Source organism: Ciona intestinalis, chromosome 7 (genome assembly GCF_000224145.3).
Source record: "Ciona intestinalis chromosome 7, KH, whole genome shotgun sequence".
NCBI lineage: Eukaryota > Metazoa > Chordata > Ascidiacea > Phlebobranchia > Cionidae > Ciona > Ciona intestinalis.
In genome coordinates this window covers 4,482,115-4,508,260 of record NC_020172.2, presented here as the reverse complement: position 1 = coordinate 4,508,260, position 26,146 = coordinate 4,482,115, and the positions used below count along the sequence as shown (strand labels likewise).

Sequence of the window (26,146 nt, the reverse complement as noted above, 5' to 3'; positions counted from 1 at the left end):
GGGGGCGGGGGAGATGGGACACCTTTATCACATAATATCCAAATATGCTGATCGTGTTTTAAACAATTAACAACGGTCTATGGGAGTCGAGGATATGGTTTTATAATTCTTTGAATGGTATACGAGAAAATGGAATGAAAAGGTGTCCCATCTTCCCCGACTCTATACTGCTGTGTTCATTAGCATATATTATCTCATATTTTTTTTTAACAATAAACAAAGTTGGGGTAAAACGGTTCATGTTTTCATTCTTTTTATCGCCTCAATTGTAGCATACAAATAATATTTACAGACTTATACTTATCCTCATGACTCGAAAGAAGACTTTATTTCCAAAACACAGACGCCGGAAACGAAATTCCATTTATCAATTATCAGATCTTACAGTTCCATACACGTTTACATTTTATCAGACCCTACGTATAAGACACAATTGCATACTTACACGTATTTGTATAACGAAGTTGGCGGTTTGACATTTGTTCTATAGCCAACCCTTAGAGCTTTCACTCTCAAGGCTGATGTGAGGTCCCCTATTTTTGTATATCTGCATGTTATAACATAAGTTTTCAAATGTAAAATAATGACCATGTAAAAATACGTAAAAAACAAAACAAAATTATACCACGAGTTTTTAAATGTAAAAATGTAAAAACAAGTATAAAAAATAAAAATGTAAAAAATCGTATTTAAAAATAAAACAAATTACAACCTAAGTTTTGAAGCTACCTAAAGAATATAATTATTAGCTGAATACATATATATATATGTACTTTGAGAACTGCATATAGGATATTTGGCAAAACGCTGTTTCGCAAAATTATATTGTTCGCGGCCGCAAACGCATGCTCTGCCTTAAGCCCAGAGAATAACAGTTATGGTAGGGTGGGGGAAGATGGGACACCTCTCATTCGATTTTCTCGTTAAATTTGCTAGTAAAAAGAGCATTTAAAGAATTATAAAACCGTATCCTCACGACTCCCATATAGACCGTTTGTTAATTGTTTAAAATACGGTCAGGATATTTATATATATATGTACTAAAGGTGTCACATCTTTCCCGTACCATATATATCAGTAAGGAATATACCTGGAATTTAATGGCTGTGTTGTAGGAAATGGAGTTGTGCTTGTGTTGAACCATGTACTAAAAAAAAAGTTTTTATTGACAAGAACTAGTGGTTCCATATGGTATGCTATGTTAAATATGGCCCTTATTCCTGTAATCAATATAATTATGATATATGGTAAAAATAAGCAAAATGATTTATGTTATGATAAAACGGCTGTCGTTATACATTGATTGCATTTTGTTTGTTGTCCTTAAGCATCCGCGCGCCAGTAAATTAGTTTTACCCTCATATACCTGTAATAAGTTGTTGAATAGGTTGTAGGAAACGGAACTGTTCTTGTGCTGAACGCTGGCCTGAGAAAAACATATTTAATTAGAAAAAACAGTGACACCTATACGGTCAATTGTGTTATTTTGAAAGATACAACAAGGTGTAAGAAAAAAGGCATTCGTGTTATAACGACTAATATTTTTCTTAATTTTGCCTTTACTATTATCCTATATTTCGAAACTTTTTTTCAAAATTTTTGTTCAAGCCATAAACTTCCCGATTCGAAACAAAATTGAAAACTTTTTTTTCAGTTTTGAGTAAAAAATGCGTAGGTTTCCATACCCATTATTACTGTTGAAAAAAAGTAATATTATGTTATGGAATAACGACTGTCGTTGTTCCACCACCCGAGGATAAATAAGTTACATTCATTTATTATCTGTATTTTGTTGTGAATACAAACCGTCTTCTGCTTGAACTAAAACTGGACCACTGCGAACTATAAAAATACATTGTTACTTATATATATTATAGGGTGGGGTAAGATTGGACATGATTTTGTTCTCATTTCTCGTCCCATTTGGTAGTAAACAAACAAAATTTACAGAATTATCTACCCGCAGTCTTGTGACTCTACACAAACGTTGTTAATTGTTTAGAACGCGATCAGGAAATCTAGAGTTTAGGTGCTAACCGTATTCCATCTTACCCCACGGTACTATATACACTACACGCTAAAAACTATACGAATTTTACAATCGCCGGAGGCCGGACCTCATGCCCGTGTATACTTTCTGGAGCTCTAGCGACAAAATAGGACGAGAAAGACCAATATATACCAGGCATACTGTATACTGTATAGCACTGTGGTTAAATATTTGTAACCGCGAATTATAAGTCGTGAAAATCGTTAAACCTGTGTTATAACATCTGTTGTAATCCACCCCCGAGGATAAATAAGTTACATTCATTCATTACCTGTATCGTCTTCTTGTTGTGAATGCAGTTCGTCTCCTGGTTGAACTAAAACTGGACCACGGGGAACTATAAAAATATTGTTTATATATAGTTAGGTGGGGTAAGATGGGACATGATTTTATTCTCTTTTTTGTCCCATTTGGTAGTAAACTAACAATGCTTACAAAATTAAGTAAGCGTAGCCCTGTAATAAATAGGTTACGTTCATTCATTACCTGTATCGTCTTCTTGTTGTGACTAAGGTACGTCTCCTGGTTGAACTAAAACTGGACCACGGCGAACCATAAAAATATTGTTGCTTATATATAGTATAGGGTGGGGTAAGATTGGACATAATTTTATTATCTTTTCTCGTCCCATTTGGTGGTAAACAAACAATATTTACAGAATTATCTACCCGCAGTCTTGTTACTCTACACAAACGTTGTTAATTGTTTAGAACGCGATCAGGAAATCTAGAGTTTAGGTGCTAACCGTATTCCATCTTACCCCACAGTTCTGTATACACTACACGCTAAAAACTATACGAATCTTTCAATCGCCGGGGGCCGGACCTCGTGCCCGTGTACTATCTCGAGCTCTAGCGACAAAATAAGACATGAAAAGACCAATATATACCAGGCATACTGTATACTGTATAGCACTGTGGTTAAATATTTGTAACCGCGAATTATAAGTCGTAAAAATCGTTAAACCTGCATGTGGAATAACGACTGTCGTTACCCACCCGAGGATAAATAAGTTACATTCATTCATTACCTGTATCGTCTTCTTGTTGTGAATGCAGTTCGTCTCCTGGTTGAACCAAAAAAGGACCACGGGGAACTGTAAAAAAATATATTGTTTTTCATATAGTAGGATGGAGGAAGACGGGACACCTTTGGCACATAATGTCCAAATATCCTGATCGTGTTTTAAACAATTAACAACGGTCAACGGGAGTTGTGGGGATACGGTTTTATAGTTCTTTGAATGTTCTTTGTTTACTACTAAATGGAACGAGAAAATATAATAAAAAGGTGTCCCATCTTAACCCACCAAACTCTATAGTAGAGTGGGGTAAGATGGGACATGTTTTCGATCTCTTTTCTCGTCCCATTTGGTAGTAAATAAAGAATATTTACAGAATCATATAACCATAGCCCTACGACTCTAAGAGTGTATTTAATTGTTCAAACCATGATCAGGAAATATGGGATCTAGGTGCTAACGGTATCCAATCTTACCCCACAGTATACTATACAAGAAACAGTGAATATAAAATTTTAACAAACAGATAAATAAGTGTTTGAAATATTATACCTGTACCTTCGTCCTGGTGTTAATTCGGTTCTTCTGTATCTAAAACCTCTACTGCCAACCGCGAGGCATAGTAATACCATTGCGAATAATACTAAGTGGAAACGAATCATGCTGCCTTGCTGCTTATTAGTATTGACTGTTACCTGTTAGTAACAACACTTGCTTAAATATTTGGTTCAATTAGGATGTATTTTCATAAAGTTGTGACCAGAAATGAAGCAAAACTTGTACTGCGAAACGTTTAAAGTTTCGTTTTTTTCTGGTCGTGACACGATGTCACATGCAACGCTTGGCAAACGTGAATGGAATAGTACTGCAAACTTTTATAAAGAATTACCATTCGGTAACGTCGCATTGACACACTGTCTCACGTAATAAGAGAACAGAACTCTAATGACTGGGAAATATCGTTATAAAAAATCTAAATATGCTTCTAAACGGACATAAATAGGTAACGGACAAAAAATATATAGGAGGGTGGGGGAATATGGGACTCCTTTTCATCCTATTTTCTTGTCCCATTTGGTAGTAAACAAAGAACATTCAAAGAATTATAAAACCATATCCGCACAACTCCCATAGACCGCTGTTAGTTGTTTAAAACACAATCAGGATATTTAGATATTATGTGCTAAAGGTGTCCCGTCTTCCCCCACTATACTGTATTAAACTAACAGATAAACATGAACAAAACATGGCCGAAACATAGAAAAAACGTGGACAAAAAAGACAAAAAAATGGGGTGTAGGCAGTGTAAAAATGTAAAGATTTTCCTCGGTATCAGTGGGGTAGGCAGTGTAGAAATGTAATGATTCTACTCGGTATCAGCTGGGGATAGGCAGTGTAAAAATGTAATGGTTTTACTTGTTTTCAGGGGGGTAGGTAGTGTAAAAATGTAATGGTTTTACTTGTTTTCAGGGGGTAGGTAGTGTAAAAATGTAATGATTTTACTCTGTATCAGGGGGTAGGTAGTGTAAAAATGTAATGGTTTTACTTGTTTTCAGGGGGTAGGTAGTGTAAAAATGTAATGATTTTACTCGGTACCAGGGGGGTAGGTAGTGAAGAAATGTGTATTAGGTTGTACCGTCATTGGCTTTGTTACGACATAAAAAAGTTTAGAGCGGCTTTCTAGTCAAAAAAGTTTCATTATTTTACTGTGTTTTTCAATCCAAGTTTCATAATCCTTTTTATAAGGTATAGTAGGATGGGGGAAGATGGGACACCTTTTCATTCTATTTACTCGTCCCATTTGGTAGTAAACAAAGAACATTCAAAGAATTATTAAACCGTATCCTCACGACTTCCATGGATTGTTGTTAATTGTTAAAAACACGATCAGAATATTTAAATATTGCGTGATAAAGGTGTCCTATCTTCCCCATCCTACTATATATATAGAGTTCAGCTAAATACAGATCTTTATTTGATACAACATGGCACGTAACGTATGGGAGCTATTACCAGCCTAAGGCGAGTAGCCGTGAGCAAACGCGTATATGAATATAGTGCAGCATATTGGCAGAGATGCATTTATGACAAAACCGTTATATATGAAAGAATAATTGATTTTTCAAGGCGTACTTTTAAAGGTTCAATATATTTTGAGTGTGTTTAATATTTATTGTTATCCCTACAAGTCATCCAGCAAAATGACAGTAGAATTTACTCAAATGGAAACAAATTATGATCAAGAGGACTAAAAAATTTGTATTTTCCCATATAGACTTAACGGTATGGATTGCCGTCGCAAAAAAACACAAAAAAGACGGTAATCAAAGACAGCTACGCGAAATAAGTTTTAATTTAAAGCAACGAAATTAATATGTATAGGCTTATTCTGGGTTAAAATACTCAAAATCGTGTTTGGTTTCACTGCGAGTTTACATAAGCAGTACAAAATGATGTTTATAAAATGACCGTGTATAACTTGTATAACTTTTTAATGTAATGATATTCTAAATTTGCTCACATATTTCGCTTTACAAAAATATTCAATTTAAAATGTAAAAACAACAAAAACATAATACTAATTTGGCTTTATTGCAAAATCTTTCGCAAGCTGCAAACGGGGACGAATAATTTACGAAACAGACCGTTGATCAACCGAGCATGTCGGGAAACCAAGTTTATTGTGTTTCTGTATTTTGTTTGAGTTCGTAGTTGTCCCAGTTCCTGAATACTGATAGCAGCTGTTAGCTGGTCCAGTTTATGAAGAGTGTCAGGGTCGTATCAGATCGGTCATTACACTGTTGTGTGGCAACTAAAGAATAATGTAGTGATTTGTAAGGGTTGTTATATCTGCTGTGGCAAATTTTATTTAGTATTATTGTACAAAACGGCGGTATGAGTACTTTGCTTATTGGCGCAACATCACATCAGAGTTTACTTTAAATTCAAAGTATTTGTTGGAAAAAATTGCTCGAATTATTGTTATAAAGTTAACAAACTAGACAGCTTACATTATTCTATATAAAAAGCGTAAATAAATATTTTTATAGGATTTATTCCAGCACCCAAAAAATCTTAACCAGTATTTTATTTTTAAATTGGTGGTTACTTTACCACACCCCTATGAGTATGATTAGGAGGTTGTACCCTTATCTAACCCTTACAGCTGTAAAGTATCAGCCATTTTGGTGGTCCTAAACCACTGTTACAACCTGCCATTCATCCCCTTTGGGTGAAAGCCATAGCATTACAAACTGCCAATTTAAATTGGGATAAATTCTGTTACGTCTCTGGGGTACCTGCATTGAGTTTTTACCATACCTTAACCTGTACAGTTAATTCCCATTTTCTTAAACATATGCGGTTTTATCTACAGATATTGCAGATTAAGAAAAAAGTGTGAAACACATTAAGAATATAAAACGAAAATGCACTTTTAAATTACGTGAAGTTTTTAAAGCCTCTCATTATGAACGGCAGCGACACATCCATGGCAACTCGCATGTATGTGTGCGAGTCTGTTGAACACCCATCATCACTGCTGTCAGGACTTAATGAACAAAGACTAAAGGTATCAATTATAAAAAGCTGTTTTCACATTTTTTTGTATTAGAAGTTTTAAAGCCAAATTTCTAAATTGTAAGACCTTTTTAAAACATTTTTCGCTGTTAAAATATTTCTGCATATTCTATAACTGTAAATATTTATATATTATAATTTGGTATAGGAGCCAAATCCCAGGTCCCATGGCATGCCTCAATGTAGGACCTCACCCTTACAAAATAGATTGGATATATTCGCATTGGGCTGCTGTACCAGCTTTGTTATGTATGTGTCGAATTTTTTTAAATGTGATTTGGAATTAAAAAAAATTCTTTCTATGTATATATATTGTGTGGATTATTTAAAAACTTTACATTTCAGGGCATACTCTGTGATGTCACGGTAAGAGTACAAGGACACCTCTTTAAAGCTCATGTAAATGTATTGGCTTCAGCAATGGGCTATTTCAGGTACAAAGAAAACACTTATAATTACATGGAAAAGCGTTTGTAATTGGAAAAGCACTTATTATAATTATACACTAATAATCGCTTTTTCTTATAATTTAGTATTGCATTTTTTGTTATTACAATATATTTGTATTTTTAATGATTCATTATCATTTATATTGTAGGGTGGGGGAAGATGGGACACCTTTTCATTCTATTTTCTCGTCCTAATTGATAGTAAACAGAGAACATTCAAATAATTATAAAACCGTATCCTTACGGCTCCCATTGATCGTTGTTAATTGTTTAAAACACGATGAGCCTATTTGGATATTATGTTCCAAAGGTGTCCCATCTCCTCCCACCCCACTATATAGTTGATGTATAACAAAGTATGAAAAGGTACTGTAGTTTTCGTACTGTAGGTAAATGTTTGTGTTCACTTGAATATGGATAAGTCAGCATATTTATTTCTACTAAATTTAATAATAATGGAAAAATTTCGAAGTTTGTAAATGTATCTCTTGTTTTATTGACTTTGTTTTTGTTTTTTAGAGACTTATTCTGCAAGCCATCAAAGGAAAAGCAAGTCGGCATAATAGATATACCTATGATAGTAAATAGCGTGGGCTTTGCAAAAGTGATGGACTTTGTCTACACATCTCAACTTTGTCTTAGCCAAAGCACAGTGATGCAGGTATGGGGAATTAATATTGCTGTGTGCATAAGTGGCTAACTTTTAAAAAGTCAAGGTACGCATAAGGTTTAAAAGATAAAAGTTTAAGCCGGCGAAAGCGTTAACATTCTTTCTTGTCACATTATTAGCTTTTATTTGGAATGACTGATCATTGCACTATCACCACTGCAGTGTTTATTTTAAGACATGTTTGTAAGATAGGATATTAAATTGTTTATGCATTTATACTGGGTATTCTTTTTTTAAGGGTATATACGCTAATACGCATACTTTGCATACCCATGTTAGGCGCCTATGGCTATGGGATGCAGTCAGCAGTTGTGAATCATTGAAGTCCATTGTTCTATTTAAAACGAATTCATCCTCGAAAACAAAGCATTACACCAGGATGTATGGTGGCTTTGTATAAAGCATATCCCCACAATGCCATCACCCCAATGCATTTGTATAGAGTTTAGATGTGTATTCATACTCAGCTACCTTATTTTTACAGCATACTATGCTCATTATTGAGGAATATTTTGTTACTTCTGCTACCAGGCATATTGTAGCTCAGTAATGCTGAAAATTGTTTGTTTTTTTCTGCTATTTAAAACAAACTGCTGTATAGTATGCATAAATTTAATTGGAATGTAATTTTGGAATAATGTGTATCGGTTTGTTGGTTAGCAAGTTAAATTCTTTTGGGATTTTCAAAGCTTTACCAATTACCACAATAGATTAAATAATCGGATTATCATACATTAGACTATTTCATTTTTGATAAAACCTGATTAAAAATGTCAGGCTTCTGAAATAGCATTGTAAGAAGTGGTTTTGTAACGGTTAAAAGTAAAAATAACTTTGTCCCATTGAATGGTGTGGTTCAATGTGTGGAATTTACAATTCTGCTTTTACCACCTTCCTGTAGGTGGGGTTATTATTTAAACTGTATGTGTTAAAATTTCAATAGTAATAATGGCTCTTTGAACCGCCACACTTCCATGTAGTTAATTACTCCACATTCAATTTTCCTCGCAAATGAAAGCTTAAGAGTCCCACCCGCTTTTCCATTATCCCCGCTAATTACTCGGCATGAATGGGTATGCGCGCATATGGCGATCGTTACCAACGTCTTTTATGATGTCAGAAATGGGTCGTCACCCCGCCGCCGGGCACCGCGAAAGTAATTAGCAACGCTGTAAAGCGCTGTTCGCACATTACCCCTCGGTAAAATTATCACTGCCCCGCGATGGCCCGAACGGTCTCTAAGCTGTTCTTTGTTTGGCTGCTAGGCGATAAAATGGGTTTGGGAGTGGGGCATGAAAACTTAAAAGGTATAAATTATTAACCCGGACAGAGCGGAAAAGGTCAGTAGTGTAAGCTACAGTTGATATGCAAAGTTGACGCTTTTGTATCACCCACACAGCGTACATAGACGACCGATGCTATTTATCTTCGTTATGTACACAAAACTTATCATCCACCCGATACTGTTTAACCCTGCACATCTGCACACTGTAGACTAGAGAGTCGGCCCAATCGTTCTTAAGTCAGGTATAATTAAAATAGACCGAAACACCCATACATTACCAAACCGTAGGTGGTCAAAATGTCTTATTTAAATCGCGCATGGTGGGTACAGCAGGCTATTCGTGTGAAAAAACTTCGTTTAACTAGTAAAGTACAATACAGGGCCTAAGCTCCGGATACGTGTTTATATTCTTAAACATTTCCAATCGATTTGGTGCTATGATAGGGGTGTTATCACTTCCTGGAAACCACGCGTTACAACGTGCGCAAATTAGTTTTGCATATATGTGAATATAACAATACTTCTATGTGTATCAATGACAGTCATATTCAAACCCCCATTAAAATTGCATTTAAAACCGCGTTTCGTCGCTTTTTAACGCTTAACCAACCTTTTTATTTCAATTGGGTAGACCAACTGCCCGGCAACGCACACATAAAACCGGCTTTAAGAAACGGGCCCGAATCGAGGGTACATAAGGGTCGGCTGTGAGCATTGTTTCCTTGTTTCCACGCATCTCCCAACAATAGAACGCCCATGAATAGCACAGCGGGTATAGCACCCCGGTGCGGGATGACGCCATTGAATAGTGGGCTTATGTTTACCGCCTTTTTCCACCCAGCGTAGACCCTTTCCAAGGGTCATTGTGAAGACAAAGGATCACTCATTTCTTCCCATATAACCCGCGTAGCTAAGCGGTTTATATGAGCTACTGATAGCCAAGGAAATATAAAATACAAAGCCCCGACGTTTGTTTAGATAATGCATTAATTAACTACTATAATAAAACCACCTGAAAACCTATAACCCGCATTGTATCCTGTAATTTTCTCGCAGCAAAGTGCCATGAGACACAAGGGGTAGTTCCCATGTAGTATTAGGTAGTAATTTCTTTACTTGTAAAATGTTGTTTTGTTTTTTTATTTCGTAAACGCGTCTGGTTGTTTTGCTTTAAACGTCGTTGTTTGTTGTATAATGTAATGGCAGTAAAATCGACGCGTCTTAAGTCACAGCTTAAGAAACGGAAGTGATCTGATCTTAACCTAGAGCCGATGCCTGTGTGGCGTGTTTACACTAAGCTTGCAACCACCAATGGTTTGTTTTGTCTATGCGCTTGGAACAACAACACGGGTGAGGATATACCGGTGTGTCGCATATCCTGCTCTCACAGAACAATATTTTACACTGTCCAACTCTTCTATTAATAATGCTATTTGCGCATCATCAGTAACATAGAACCGCCGGTATAGCGAACCAGTGGGAATATCAAGTATTTCGTTTTAAGAAACCGAACGGATTTTCCCGTGTACCGAGATCTACAGAGCGTATTTGAGTAAATTGTCAAGGAGATTAGGCCTTTGAATTCACTTAATTCAAAAAAAAAACATAAAAAAGTCATTCTTTAAATTTCCCCTAAAAAAGAAAAAAAAAAGATTTCTAAAGTTACCATTTGTTATCCCCTGTCCAAGTTTCCCCGTTTTATAAATTTGAATCATTGTGCAACTCAGCAATATAGCTGTTAAAGTCCCCCTTTAATTACCGAACCATCGTCCCTATGCCTGGGTGTTTGAATAACCACACACAATGCGCGCGTGGTTTCTTGTGTTCATAACCTCGCGCAAGAACACCCACGAACCAGGGGAGGGGGTCGAAATCCACTATACCATGTTATAAAAGAATCCTGTTGAGTGCTCAAGCCCGTTGGTCCGGATCGAAACGGCCTACTGTCCAACTTATGCTCAATAAACAGTCCTAAACTGTGTGCCACTTATTCAAACAGGCATTTTTGAATTCGGCTATATTATAGTACCTTCATTATTCGACAGTATTGCCCCTTGGATGGTACTCTGTATTAAAACGGGTTCCTTTAGAAAACTTAGCTTTTCTCTAATTCGTCAAAAGAAGTTTTAGCCCCACGGGAACGTAGCGCGGTGTGGTCTTGGCATCTCATGCCACAAAAGCTTAGATTTTGGGTTTGGTTATAGCTCCAGGCTGGTCCGCGGTCCTCGTTTATGCTGGTAAACATGGGGTGGAATATCGACGTTATTACATTCGCTAGTTCTGTGTCTGTATTTAGTCTAGCGAGTGTGTCAATGTCTACGTGGTTTCGATAAAAGCGTCATTACCAAATACAGTGTACCAACCCCCCTTATGCAAAGTGTAATTACGTTATATTTGTCGTCCAAAAGCGTCATGGTTCCCCTATACGTCACTTAAGGACATTGCGCAAACTAGCGCGAAACTTCGTTTCCTTTTTAAGTACGGGCACAGCCTTTCGTGTCAGTTTAACAGATACTAATTCGAGATCGTTTTCATATCCGATACGTCGGTTAACCGTATGTTGAATTTGCATACAATACTGTGCATCAGCAAAGCCTTTTTCTTAACTCTTACATGTTGTACTCTCATTAAGTAACTCAACACTTTGTTTAACAGTAAAGTGTTAATTACTCACGAATGAAGACTTAATTAACATTTATTCGTTTATATAACACGGAAAGACAATTAGGGAAACGTTTTTTTCGCAGTTAGTCGTGGTAAAAGTCGTTGTAAGCGGTTTTTGCTCTAAGCCACTTTAGGAATTGTTAAAATACACGTTAAGTGTAAGACGGTCACAAGTTCTCACTTTTCATAATGAAGGTTAATGCATTTGTTCCACAAACCAACGGCCACCTCGCTTTCCCTGGTTTAAACAAAGCACAATAATTTCCAAGAAAAATGTTAATATGTTCGTCTAGATCGATCTGGTGTTTTGTTCCTACCATGGACACTTCATTTTTGTTTGTATTCTGCCTTCAAGCTGTTAACTAAGTAATATAGTAGGGTGGGGGAAGTTGGACACCTTTTTATTTGATTTTCTCGTCCCATTTGGTAGTAGACAAAGAAAGTTCAATGAGTGGACCTTGTGTTTTTTTCGTGTATGAAAACTTAGTTTTGTTTGTATTCTATTCTACTTTTATGCTGTTGACAATTGTGACTACATTTAAATTGTGATTGTTTTTAGAACTAGTTGTGGAGATTTTCAAAGTAAAATATTTAATCACCCATCAGCTGATGCAGTTACCGGCTGTCACTATGACACAGGAAACTGCAACACACGTTGGGCCAGCACGTTTACGTTAAAATCAGCCAAGAACTGCTCCTATCGTTAGCCCGAGCAGTAGTCACCCTGTTTTCGGAACCGCGTGTCAACCCTGGTTCTTGCACGGCGTGTGTGCGCTGTCTTTCCGCTCGCTTTGGTCAGCACACGCACCTAATGCTTACGTACACGCAAACCAAGTTTCGGGTTGCTTGCATCCGGTGACGCTTTGGGTGCTCCGAGAGACGCTGTGTCCGTTCAGAAAGTAGTATATATACTAGGATAGGGGAAGATGGGACACTTTTTTCATTCTGTGTTCTAGTCTATTTGATAGTAAACAAAGAACATTTATAGAATTATAAAACCGTTTTCTGACAACTCCTAAAAAGGGTTGTTAGTTGTTTAAAACACGATCATGATGTAGTTTGATATTATGTGCTAAAGGTGTCCCATCTTGCCCACAGTTATATTTGTCATACATGATTTATTGCATTCGGCTGCCGCTTACACGCAAACTGGACGCGTACCAACGCACGTCATGAGAGCGCTGGACAGAATCTACGCAGTATGTGAAAGTTGAACGGGATTACCCAGATACAAATGACTCAGTGTCACATCCCGCTTAATACGGATTTCGCGAGTAGATACGAGTTCTAGTGTCCCGATTCTCATATTAGGTCACAGCAAGTTGCTATTCATGGCCCTCTTTCACACGCGCATGCAGTCCTGTGCCATTAAAACGACGATTAGCAGAAAATTGTCCTAAACTTTACATTGAAAATTATTCCACCCTGTAGTCAACAACACAAACGCGTCTTTTGTTCGATTCGATGTTGCTTTTTATTGCCCAATGGTTGGGCAAATTGCCCCATTGAAACGCCGTTAACATCCATCATCTTATTACCCTCCCTGGGCTTTCAGTCGTCAACTCCGCTATTAACGGACCCAGGAGGCTCTCAGCGAGCGGTAAACGCGGGCGCGCACAGCCAAGCACCCACGGGTAGCACACACACTCACAAAACGGGCGTCCTTGCCTACCCTTCAAGCCCCTAGAGAAGCAAAGTAAAATGAGACCATACCCCGCGGGCCCACCGGATCAATACAGCTTTTTTACCGCCGCCCGTTTTCCGCCAGGGACGTTCGACAAGTCCTGGCGTATTATTATCGTCTTTCATCCACCTCCTTTCAATTGAGGGTAATTCTTTGTTTCTTTCTTTATCCCGTATCCTCTCAACCCTCTCCCTCGGCGTCGGGCAAGCTCTGACCCTTGATCGAATCGCGTTGGTTTCAATACATAGCCGGGTTTCAATCCAGTGCACCAATAGTTGAGTTACATATTTGCTTCGCGTGTGATTCACAAACATTGGAACTCGCTACACAAATTCCCCATGTAAGACGCACGAACACATGTGACGCAAATGATTCTCTTTGTTTGTATGTAATACCTTATCGCCACACAACGATTATAACGTTTACTTCATCACAGAAAGCCGAAACCGGAACAAGCCTACTTAATTTGCATATTTGTAACATAATATTATCTATAATACATCGACTTAATTTATATAGTGGGGAAAGGCGGGACACTTAGCACATAATATCCAAAGTATCCTGATCGTGTTTTAAACTATTACCAACGGTCTATAGGAGTCGTGGGGATACGGTTTAATAATTCTTTGAATGTTCTTTGTTCACTATAATGTGACGAGAAAATAGAATGAAAAGTTGTCCCATCTTTCCCCACCCTACCATACATTACAAACACAGCAGTCAAAACTCCGTATTTCGCCATCGGTGGCAACTGCGCCCGTTTCTCTGTGTAAGAGAAAAAAGATAAAAACCTTTTTACCCACTCTTTTTAATTACCCTCCCCACCAGCCACCAATTCCATTCTCTTCTCCCATATACTGTGTTGAAGGATTTTTAAATCTATAGAAAACCCCTCCGTGGGGATTCTTACACGGCCAGCACCAGCTTCTGTTTTATATCCATCGTTCCCACTGACGCATACATGCCCGTACATTGCATAGTTTCGGATTTAAAACAGTGTCAGGTTTCCTAAAATTATACCGAAGTAGGCGCAACCAATGGCAGATACATGTCAGGATTATCATAAACCAAACTTATATTTTTACATGTTGGTTTTCTTTTACACGTATTCCAACGGACCAGCTGTATTACAACAGCGTATGTTTCCTGTAAAGCATTCTTTGACATGGTTAACCGGGATTTTTTATAATAAGATATCCCCAGTTCATTCATGTAACTGTAATATTCTGTTTTATAAATTCTATTTGTGGCGAACGTGTTTTCCATGTTACTCAAGCAATGTCGTAATGTATTTTCACAAGGGGTGTGCGAAACTAGAAGTATGTCGTATTCCACGCCCGGGTTCTCTTTATCTTAATACCAGATAAAGCTTGGCTCCTTATACCGTTCCTGTGACGTAGTACGACCAATAAGGTGTCATCGCACCTCAAGCGCGTTGTCACATACGACTTGCATTAGATTAATGTGTCTGCGCCTGTACCACACCACTGACGTCCGCACACATTTGGCCAATCGTCAGCATTCCGCGTGCAATGAATCACATATTAGACCAATCTGGGCGTCGATTGGCACCTCGCCGTTCTGGTTCGGACCGGTTTAATCCAGTTCACGTCACCGCGCAGTCTGTTAACCCCATGCCCTTAATTTAGAGTCTCCTTAATTAGATGCGCTGAAATGCCCCGGGTTATAACACCACAGCTTACCCGTGTCCTCCCACTATCGTGTCACACACAACTATTAAATTATATGTATATGTACCTCGTTTTTCCATCACGTTTTATTGTATAATTACAAGCATAGTTTCTTTTCGGAAAAAATCCATTGCCTAATCTACCCAGCACGAAATATTAATTATTTCATAACCTACGTATTACGTCTCGTTTCTCGTTTTATGTTCCGAATAATTGAACTATATTTTAAATACCACAATACTTAAAAATTCTTTTCCGGTAAAAGACCTTAATTTTAATGTAAATAACCTTAAATAGCAATAAATACCTAAATTAGAATTCATATATTATATTTCAAGTACCACAATACTTGAAATTCCGGTAAAAACGTAACTTTTTATGTAAATAACCTTAAATAACAATAAATATGAATACTTAGACAAAAATGTGTATATTAAGCGCCCATTCACAGTACGAACAGTGTACCAGCAAATGTAACCGGATTAAAATGGCTGCAGTCGTAAGACGGTGTTTATTAGATGTTCTGTTTAAGGTGTAGGTTATGTTCAAATCTCAAAAAAAATCTCTTTTTTTTCTTAAAATATCTATTGAATGTTGATCAACCAAAATTGAATTCAACCTATTTAACTATTTTTTTTAACTATTTCTTTTTAGTTGTGATTATTTGACAAGGGTAAAATGTTGGCTAGGTAATCTGTAATTTGATATTGTGGGGCAAGATAGGTACTGTTGGCACTTGAGTCCTATATTTCCTGATCGTTTTTTGAATAATTAACAACAGTTTTAGGGTCTTGGTGCTATGGGTATACATTTCTGTCAATACTCTTTGTTTACTATCAAATGGGTCGAAAAAAAACAGGCTGAAAACATGTCCCATTTTACCCAACTCCACTATATCCTATTTTAAATAAATTTCAAAGAAAAATTTGGCAGTTCCTGTTTTTTTTTTGTTTTGTGTTCTGATCACAACGCACACCAATCATATGATAGGTTTTTCATTGATTATATTGATTATCATAAAATGCTCACCAAATATGATTCCACTTCAATGCTCATAACTTTATTAGCCCATATACCCATGAGCCCATATACCCTTTAGTAATATAGTAGGGTGGGGTAAGATGGAACATAAACCCGTCGGTCCTACCCCCATTTAGTAGTAAACAAAACGTATGAACATAATTAAATACCTGTAGCCCCGCTCTAAAACACACCATGAAGAAATAAGGGGGTTTAGGTACTGATGCTATTCCATCTTACCCTATTGCTACAGTACTATATATTGGCATGTCAAACACGATCAGATAATACAGGATTTGAGTGCTAACGGTATCCAACCTTAACCCACGGCACTATATGTCGAATATTATATATACCTAATATTCACCCCTAAGTCGAACAATACTTAATATTCACCCCTAAGTCGAATAATACTTAATATTCACCCCTATGTCGAATAATACCTAATATTCACCCCTAAGTCGAATAATACTTAATATTCACCCCTAAGTCGAATAATACTTAATATTCACCCCTAAGTCGAATAATACCTAATATTCACCCCTGTGTCCAACAATACTTAATATTCACCCCTGTGTTAAACAATACTTAATATTCACCCTTCCCTCCCACAGGTGCTATGTTCAGCCTGCTACCTCCAGATACCATACGTGGTTGAGAAGTGCCAGGAGTTTATCAGCACCCACGGCCACGTCACTTCCGCCTCCAGCCTGGCAGCAGTAACAGCCCCACTGTTACAAGACTTACAACGAGAGGGGGGAATTACAAACGGCACAAATACACAGGTGGGATATAATTTGCTTTTTAAGGAATATTTTACTGTTAAAACTAGGTACTTTATTTGTCTAAACAGTAAACACGCAAGCATTACCCCCAGCGGATTTTTCCCCCTAAACTCCTGTAAATTGTAGTCAATTTCATGTATTGCCGAACATAGTAAAGTTAGGTATGATGGGACACGTTTTTGTTCGCTTTTCTTGCCCTATTTGTTACTAAACAAAAATATTTACAGAACTATATAACCCTAGTCCTGCGGCTCTAAAAGAGTGTTGTTAATTGTTAAAAACACGATCAGGAAATATGGAGTGTGCTAACGGTGTCCCATCTTATCCCACCGTCTTATATACCACAAACCGTATGCATATTGCGTATTGCATAACGTTGACTGTAAATTAAAAAAATGTATAGTAGAGTGGGGAAGATGGGCCTTTTTATCTCATTTTCTCTCCAGTTGGTAGTAAACAAAGAATATTTAAACTTAAAGAATAATCAAACCGTTCCCTCACGACTCCCATAAACCGTTGTTATTGTTTAAAACACGATAATATGTGCTAAATATGTCCCATCTTTCTCACAGTACTAGTTTAATTAGTCAATACTTTGGTTTAACAGAGTGCAAGCGCCAGTCTCTCCCTTCTATCCCAGTTAAACAAGGCCAGTGAAAAATCACGGGCTCGGGCAGACGCACTTCGCCACCAAAGTAGTCCACAACCAAGCAACCCAGAAAACGACGAACAGCACCAGGTATTATATTGCTCATATTCTGTATATGTTCCAGTAATGAATAAATGACAATTTAGTGTTTCAGTTAATCAAATTTCTAGTATTGTAGAAAAAGGTGGAATACCGTTAGCACCTAAGTAATCCTGTATTTTCTGGTAGTATTTTGAACAATTAACAACGCTATTTTAGCGTTTTGGGAATACGGTTATACAATTTTGTAAATATTCTTTGTTTGTCACCAAATTGGAGAAAAGGGAATAAAAACATGTTGCATTTAACACCACCCGCTATAAATATAATTCGTACGATTGTTCTTAATGTTGTGTTTGAATTAATTTTTAAATCTAAAAACACAAAATGGCCGATTAAACAACTTGAAAATAAATTCCACTTCCTACTTGTTCTAACTGGTTTAAACCGCCCAGGAATGCGAGCTGATCAACACCCCGCCTTCCCCAGCTAGCAGATCACCGACCACAGGCGACCGTGGTATAACAGACTCGCCCGTCGTTAGCGCTGGATCACCAAGCAACCTTAAGGTACGTTTTTTTTTGTTTAATATTAATTGCATATAGAATAGAATATACGGAAATAAACATGAACGCAACAACGACAAATTACAACGAACACGGAAACAGTTGTTGCGAACAAATGATGCTTAATTTATGCAAGTTGGGATTTTGTTGCGCTTTCTTATCATTTATTGCATATAGAATAGAATATACGGGAATAAACTTCAGTACAACGACAAATTACAACGAACACGGAAACAGTTGTTGCGAACAAATGATGCTTAATTTATGCAAGTTGGGATTTTGTTACGCTTTCTTGTCATTTATTGCATATAGAATAGAATATACGGGAATAAACTTCAGTACAACGACAAATTACAACGATTATAGCGAACAAACGTTACTTAGTTTACGCGAGTTGGCAGGTACTTCCTTTTATATTCAAATAAAAACAAACTTGCACCAGTTGTTCTACCCATCTTTCGCGAAGACCAAACTTTGCGGCAAAGCTTGCCGGCTTGTGCAGATTGTTGATCAAATGTCCGATCGCTTTTTTTCCCCGAAATAACCCGACGCAAAGTGTGCTTTGTTCAGCGCTAGCTCGAACTGCGCGAAACCCACTCGAATGAGTTTATTTCGGGCTTCGCGCTCTTCCCAGCCCCGAGGCTGTTGCGCAGGGTATAGGTCACGTGGATACCGCTGATTCGACGTGTTTTCTGCCCTACTGTGCCTTGCTTATACCAGCACAGTGAAACCAAGTCTGCAGAATGAAGGCTTTGCTGCTTACTTTTGAAGGACTTTATAACTGACATGCAGATGAATTTGGTGTACTGTTTATGTAATATAGAACCTCCACAACCCATGGGCATTTCTGCCAAATTGAAATAAAATTTTTCAAATCTAAAAACCAGTTCATTCCAGATCAAACAGGAACAAGTCGACTGCCGCAGGAACGACGAATTTCCAAATGAAACTTCATCGTCAGGAGACGACAAACAGCTTGTTGCTGTCTATTCACCACAAGAAGAACGGTGAGTTGATGACGCCACGACCCCACTAAAACGTGATGACGTCACGACCCCACAAAAACGTATACGACTGGGGTGTAACATAATTTCAATAAAGTATGTTTAATTTAAACGAAAGCGAAAAGTTGTTTATAAAACAAAGAGACGGGAATCAACAGCAAAAGTAGCAAAACAACATTTGTTTGAAACAAGAAAGAGCGTCAGTTGAAATGCGTGGCTGTTGCACCCAAATACATCCATTTTAGCGATCATTTTCCTTCTTACCCAACCCTACTATATGTATAAGATCGGCCACAACATAATGCAAGTCTAATCAGTTCACCTTACGTGGATGTGTTTACGGTAATTTGTTTATCATCCATTTTATGACGATGTGGTTTCAAGATTCGCATGTTTTGAAATAACAAACGCAACGTGAAATACGAAACAATATTCTGTGTTTTGATATCAACTGCCCTACGTAACTGCCTCCACGCCTCGAAATATTGGCGTAAAAGTTCAACCTGCTTTAATTGGACGCCCTGGTCGTTGCGTCGACATTTACATACAAAAACAATTATCGTCTCGCGTGTTTTCCGTCCGATCGCCCCGGGCTATGCCCACAATGTTTAAATATATCTTTCCGCACAGTGGCGCCAACGAGCGAAGCCATCCTCAGCCGACCAGCATTAAGAATATTATCTTCACAACGAGTCGGTCTCGCATAGAGGGAAACGGTAATGGTAAGTTTGGGTTTGTGTGAATTCTTTTTTTCTGATTAACGTGGTTGTTTTTATTGCAGTAAGATTGAAATAAGACATTTTTAGGGCGTTTTTGCATTGTGCATTAGTGTATAGAATATATAGAATAACTTACATTGTAAAACTCAGATATAGTACTTTAGTGTAAGTTGGGACATCTTTAGCACATAATATCCATATATTCTGATCGTGTTTTAAAGAATTAACAACGATCTATAGGAGTCGCGTGGATACGGTTTTATATTTCTTTGAATGTTCTTTTTTTAACTACCAAATGGAACAAGAAAATTCATATGTGGCAAGGTGGGGGAGATGGGACACCTTTTTCTTCTATGTACCACACAGTACTTTACTTTAATTCTTACACTATGGTCAATATACATTCAATTGAATTTACCTACACAGATACCCAGCAAGACCGTGAGGCGATCGACCACAAATCGTTGGCTGAATACTTTTCTGGTGATCGGGATAAAATGGATACAAACGGAACTTACCCGTTTCGGTTTGAAACTCGATTGGAAGATCCCAACTCTACTGAACAGAGCTCATTTATGTTAGGAAATAATCAGGATCGGTAAATGGCGTAAAGTTTTTATTAAGTAATAAAATTACTTTTAGTCTATAGTATTGTGGGGTAAGATGGAGAACGTTAGCACATATTATTCCGTATTTTTTATTATGTTTTTAACAATTAACAACGCTTCTTTGTGGAGTGGTAAAGATACGTTGTAATTATTCTGTAAATATTTTTTGTTTACATACATGAAAAGATGTGCCATCTTACTCCAACAAAATTGATGTCCTGGGTTTTACAATTTATGGCATGGTATAAATTTGTTTTATGTATTAGTATGTTTCCTATGCGTGACGTTTTAGGTATACACATGAGACCGACGTAGACGTTTTACTGCAACTTTTAAACAAACGTTTCGCAATATTTGTCTATGTTTTTAACAGTATAATGTGGAATTAAGGCGGTGGCTGTGATAGCGATCGCCCACGCATGTTAACCTGTTAACTTTAAACATATTTGCAGGAACAATCAAGTTACTACATTGACGCATTATAGTTTGAACGTAAAACAACAAAAAGAAAAACCTAAAAAGGAATACAAGTAAGACGATTGATGTTATTTTGCGTGGTTAGCATTTGGGTGTTTTACTGCACCTATAAATTGCTTTATGCAAAAACGACTTCAGGCCAATTTAAATCCGTGTGGTTTAAAACTCCGGGCGGGAATTAACGCTTGTTTAAATTTGGAACGATTTTCTTGGTAAACATTTACGAGCAGTTTATTTTCGTTTACAAGCTCAATATACCAAAGGTGGAAATAAATACATTGTAAATGTTTTGTGGTTTTTAAACCCACATTTTCGTATCTGTGCTGTATTCTGTCCTATTCTATTCTGTAAGGGTGAGGCTCTACACTAGTGTGGTGCGCAATGTTTTCTAGGCAAAAGCGACAGAATTTCATGTAGGGGAGGTAGGGATAGTTAGACACGCATGTATCCTATTAAACAAATCTTAACTTATTGGTTGTAATGTTTACTAATTAATGTCATGTGCCATAGGTTTGGTATCTATGTGTTTGGGGTTTTGTTTAGTGTTTGTCCATTACACTATAAGCTCATAAAGTAACTTTACATGTTACAGATGCGACTACTGTGGTAAAATGTTTGGCCGCCAGCAGCATCTTAAACGTCATATACTCACACATACCGGTGAGCGGCCTTACCCGTGCCAGTACTGTGAAAAAAGGTTTCGACGATCCGAACACCTAAAGGTTTGTGAAAATATTTCCAATTCAAAGTGCAAAGCGCCTCAGCTCTAGCCTCTAAGATAGATATTCTGCTCATTTATACACTGGAACGACGTTTCGACGTCCTGTATAAGACGTATAGCTGTTAAAGTGATATTTTCGAAATCGATGTCCTCCTTTAACATGTAGAGGAATTAATTCCAAAATGATCATTCGGAAATTTATTACTATACCAGCGTCTCGATGTCTTGCTTAGGAAATATGAGATGGTATATAATTACAATTCCTCAAAACTGTTATTAATATGCAAGTAACATTTAGTATTCAAATCGAGTGTCTGTTTTCTCAATTATTCTAAAATGATCTTTGTATATCATGATACCAACGTTTGCACGTCTTGCATTTCACAGATGTGTTGTTATAGAATTACAATATGTCGAGTAGCAAAACTGTTGCAGCAACAGTTAATATGCAAATCACGTGTCAGTTTCGCAAGTTTCCTTGTAATCTAACTCCGCATGTATTGCCGGCTGTCAAACATGTGAATAATGATTTCCTTTCACAGCATCATCTCGTGAGCCATGAGCAAATCATGGGAATACAGAATCCTCCATCACGAAAAAGGTAAGACGTGATATGTACATTAATATTCCATATGTTTTTTTTAATCTTCTATAAAAACCCTATTTTTCCTGAACGTAGTTTGAACAATTAACAACGGTTTTGTACCAAATGGTTCGAGAAAAGAGATTGTCCCATTTTCCCCACTTTAAAATACATATTGTACTTTAAGGCAACGTCGCATGGAAAGAGAGGACGCCTACTCGATGTCCAAGATGATGCTCGATTCTTACAGCCAACCGGAACAAACCGGTATGAACATGATCATGTCAGCACCAGTGGTGTTGCCTTCAATGTACACGCCAAGCGATATACAAAGAACAAGGTATTTATTGAATGTAATTTGCCCCATCCTCGCATGGCCCGAAAACGACAGTCGTTATTACGCGGGTGTCCTGTTTCATACACCTCGTGCCCGCTTACGAGTTACCACGTATGTACTTTTTTTTCTGTATGATTGACAATTCAGACAGCCCAGTAGTGACCACTGGGCTGAAGCAATTGCCCTTGAATGTCTTGCGCAAGGAAATATACCTTCATGTTGGTAGCACCGACCAGCCTTGAACCTGTAACCCCTAAATAAAGAAATATGGGTTTAAGGTGCTAACGGTCTTATCTTCCCTCATAGTACTATATGTTGTATATTTCATCAATTGCTTAAAATTGGAATTTAATTAAATTTTCCATTCACAGCCCGACGTTGCAGATCACCGAATTGCATAGCGACCCTCAAGCGCCAGATAGCGGAATGATTGACCTAAATACTGGTCAACGGGTGTCGCCAGCGCACTCTGCCGCCTCCGCGTCTCCCGTGTCCGCACTGAACCTGTGTCGAGCCACCGTTAGAGGTCGGTGTTGCAACGTATACTTTATAAATGGTGCTTTTATTGGAAACAAGATTTTAAAACGAGAAGAAATTTTAATAAACTAAAAAATAAATTTTTTTAAAACTGAAAAAAAAGTTTTTCAAACTGAAAAAACTTTTTGATACATTAAAAAAACATTTTGTTACACGAAAAAAAAAACATTTTTAAAACTGAAAATACGTTTTGATACACTGAAAAAAAAAAAACAATTTTAAAACTGAAAAAATGTTTTCATACACCTAAAAAACGTAACCGATGTATTCACACCACAGACGACATGCAGCCCTCCCCTGTTAGTGGATTCTCCGATCAAATGTCGAATGAAGATAAAATTGAACAAAGTAATGCAGACGTTGAACATGACTTCACGCCAGCTGCGTTGAACGGTTATGAAGAGGTTTGTTGTTGAATAAATAATGAATGTAACTTATTTATCGTTGCATGGCAGGGCAACAACAGTCGTTATAACACGGGTGTTCTGTTCCACACACTTCGTGCCAGCTTTCGAGTTACCACGTAAAATATCTACCTTCGAAAAAAACAATCGCCACAAAGTTACACACGGGAACTCCTAAACAAGTATTAGATGTATGACAACTTGCTTACGACTGTCGTTGCCCCAAAACGCGAGGATATCAAATGTCATTGACCATCATTTCATTTTTTAAATTTATTTAAACATTTTCTACCACTTTTTGCAGAATCCGTCAAGTCATGACATTATAGGTATGGAAGGTAGTGAGGTGCTTACCAGTGACCTCAAGCGGCTAATCGCCGCCATGGATGAGTGATTTAGGTTTAAACTTTTTCACAGAAATATAATAACTTATACATTGGACTCGGAGACAGCCTCGGCCCGAAGAAGACGTCATTTTTTGTTTGCAACCGTTTTATCGCCCACCAGTACAGCTCTTTCCATATAATCTTATTTATTTCTTATCGTAGCGAACATCGTGTCCCGCTGATTTATGTATCGCCCGTCTCACGTGCTTTTAACCACCTACCGTACTACTGCGTGTTTTTTCGTTTGTACAGCGCTTTAAAAATGACGAGAACCGGACACGTACAATTTACCGACCGAAGGAAGACTCGTGCAATACTTTCCGTCCGTCGTTTCTCTTTCTTCCTTTGCCGCAAAGTCCAGCGTACCTGTGCCGACTTGATACGTACTAAACAGACTGTGTTTTTAGCGCTTACCCCGCTTGCTTGTAACGCTGTTACATTCTGGTTATCCCCAAGCACTGTGGCACGTCCCTATGTGCTACCAACGCTACAAACCCCTTTCTAATAATTCTTTCCCCGGCCACATTTGAACATGACAGCCAAACTGCAGTGTTGAATTCTTAACTAACCCCCCACCCATAACACAGTGAATGCTTGCCACAGATGTTGTATATTTGAATCCGGGCCGCCTGTGCCCCTTTTCCGAATACCATTTTATCGCTCCACCATCGAGTTGTATTCTTTTGCGTTAAATACACAATAAATCAATTTCTAAGCAAAGGGGATCATAAGTTTCGCTAATCTAACCCTGATCTGGTGCTTCTATAGCTTTATATGTGCTAAAAGTGTCCCATCTCCCCCCAACCTCCTTAAGAGCAATATAGTACTGTGGGTATATGGTGGACACTTTTAGCACATAATATCCACAGATCCTGATCATGGTTTAAACAATTAACAACGATCTATAAGACTCTGAGAGTCGGGAGGGTACAGTCTTAAAGTTTGTAGAATGTTCTTTGTTTACTATCAAATATGACGAGCATATAGAATAAAAAATGCGGTCCTTCTTACCCCACCCTACTATATATTCCAAGCAAGTTACGTTTATTCTCCGTAAGTGTTTATTGCGCCCGATAAAGCTTTTGTAATGTTAGAAAATTGGCTGTGAACCAAAACCTTTAATGACATGTATGCCCCCCTCATAAATATATATATGGATAAACAGAAGTAGCAAGTACAATACCTCGTTCAACCATCTTACCAGCAGAATCTTACGTTATTTATACCCTATAACCCCAAACGCCTTGCCAAAAATCTGACATCAATTTTTCATCTTATAGGTTTCGCTTTGTTTCAAAGACAAAACAAAAGGTAACTGCGATTCCAAACACTGTTGCATATACTTTGCATATGAATTATTCAAACAAAAGTAAACGACTCCTTCACAGCTGGACTTTTACCATAGTTTCTGCACAAACGCGCTAAGGTTACTTTTGCTTGCCTCACGGCAGACCGGCTTGTTACCGCAGTACAAACAACATCCCTTAATTTACCAGCAATTCGCTCTCGCATCATTTTAAATTACGTAGATATTCCGGACAGTGCTGACTGTAGTTAGACTGTATAGTATAGGCGTCAGATGTGGCAGTATGTATACGGTATAAAAGCAAAGCAGTAATATGCACTAGTGAAGAATCCTCCGTTGCGTTATAGATTAGACTTGTGGAAAGTGTTAGAGGTTGGTAGGGGTTATTGGTTCTACGGGTTAGTGGTTAGCAGAAAACGTAGGGTAATATTTTTTACCAGCACTTAATATGAGATACAGTACGTATTTAAAAGCAAAAAGGTCAATTAGGCGACCGCATTAACCGCACCAGTGATGGTTCTCTGTCGTTTTTGTTCAGTCATGCATCAGCGCAGCCGAAATCACGGACCGTGGAGTTTTTAGGTGTGTAGGCTGTTTTACGCTTTTATGTAGTACTGTTGGGTAAGATTTGACACGTTTGGCACATAATACCCAAATATGTTGATCTTATTTTATAATAAATAGCAGTTTATGGAAGTCGTGAAGATATGGTTTCATAAATCTTTGAATGTTCTTTGTTAACTACCAAATGGGATGAGAAAATCGAGTGAAAAGGTGTCCCGTCTTCTCCCACCCTACTTTATGTCTCTATAGTGTTCCGGTAATCCCCATGTATTGAATATCTGACGCAAGCAGATTTGTTATCAAGGGTGCGATCGATCCGCGGGGTTTAAGGTCTGATAACGGGTGTAA

At 37.7% G+C, this 26,146-nt stretch overlaps 2 protein-coding genes across 22 annotated transcripts; one reads left to right on the top strand and one right to left on the bottom strand.

Annotated features, from left to right (window-relative positions):
- Positions 1-112: 112 nt before the first annotated feature.
- Positions 113-4,101, bottom strand: LOC108949623. Of its 21 annotated transcripts, none has more exons than XM_026835141.1 (8): positions 3,624-4,100; positions 3,081-3,146; positions 2,537-2,602; positions 2,322-2,372; positions 1,783-1,827; positions 1,367-1,426; positions 1,091-1,147; positions 115-547 (listed from the first exon to the last, which is right to left on the bottom strand). In XM_026835141.1, the coding sequence occupies exons 1-8, from the start codon at positions 3,731-3,733 to the stop codon at positions 442-444; spliced, it is 561 nt and encodes a 186-aa protein (XP_026690942.1). In that variant the 5' UTR covers positions 3,734-4,100; the 3' UTR covers positions 115-441. The 21 variants fall into 21 exon arrangements, with proteins under 21 accessions (XP_026690948.1, XP_026690942.1, XP_026690947.1 ...); XM_018812522.2 differs by having other exon boundaries at positions 116-547; positions 1,091-1,153; positions 1,376-1,426; ... (1 more) ...; positions 2,322-2,387; positions 3,624-4,098; XM_018812525.2 differs by having other exon boundaries at positions 116-547; positions 1,783-1,842; positions 3,624-4,097.
- Positions 4,102-6,454: 2,353 nt separating this feature from the next.
- On the top strand, positions 6,455-24,648 carry zf(btb/poz) (zinc finger protein). Its single transcript, NM_001078556.1, is given in 16 exon segments — positions 6,455-6,642; positions 6,996-7,084; positions 7,619-7,760; positions 16,728-16,898; positions 17,506-17,637; positions 18,042-18,155; positions 19,050-19,159; positions 19,787-19,878; positions 20,302-20,473; positions 20,936-21,013; positions 21,553-21,682; positions 22,224-22,282; positions 22,452-22,604; positions 22,973-23,127; positions 23,418-23,542; positions 23,847-24,648. Coding segments are annotated over 16 exon segments (1,914 nt in total). The 5' UTR covers positions 6,455-6,540; the 3' UTR covers positions 23,937-24,648.
- The last annotated feature ends 1,498 nt before the right edge of the window (positions 24,649-26,146 follow it).

Coding starts and splice junctions, on each gene's coding strand:
- LOC108949623 (XM_018812521.2), bottom strand. CDS start 3,733: ATGATTCGTTTCCACTTAGTATTATTCGCAATGGTATTACTATGCCTC. Junction 3,147..3,623: donor ACACCAGGACGAAGGTACAG/GTATAATATTTC, acceptor ATTTTTTTACAG/TTCCCCGTGGTCCTTTTTTG. Junction 2,388..2,536: donor ACAACAAGAAGACGATACAG/GTAATGAATGAA, acceptor ATATTTTTATAG/TTCCCCGTGGTCCAGTTTTA.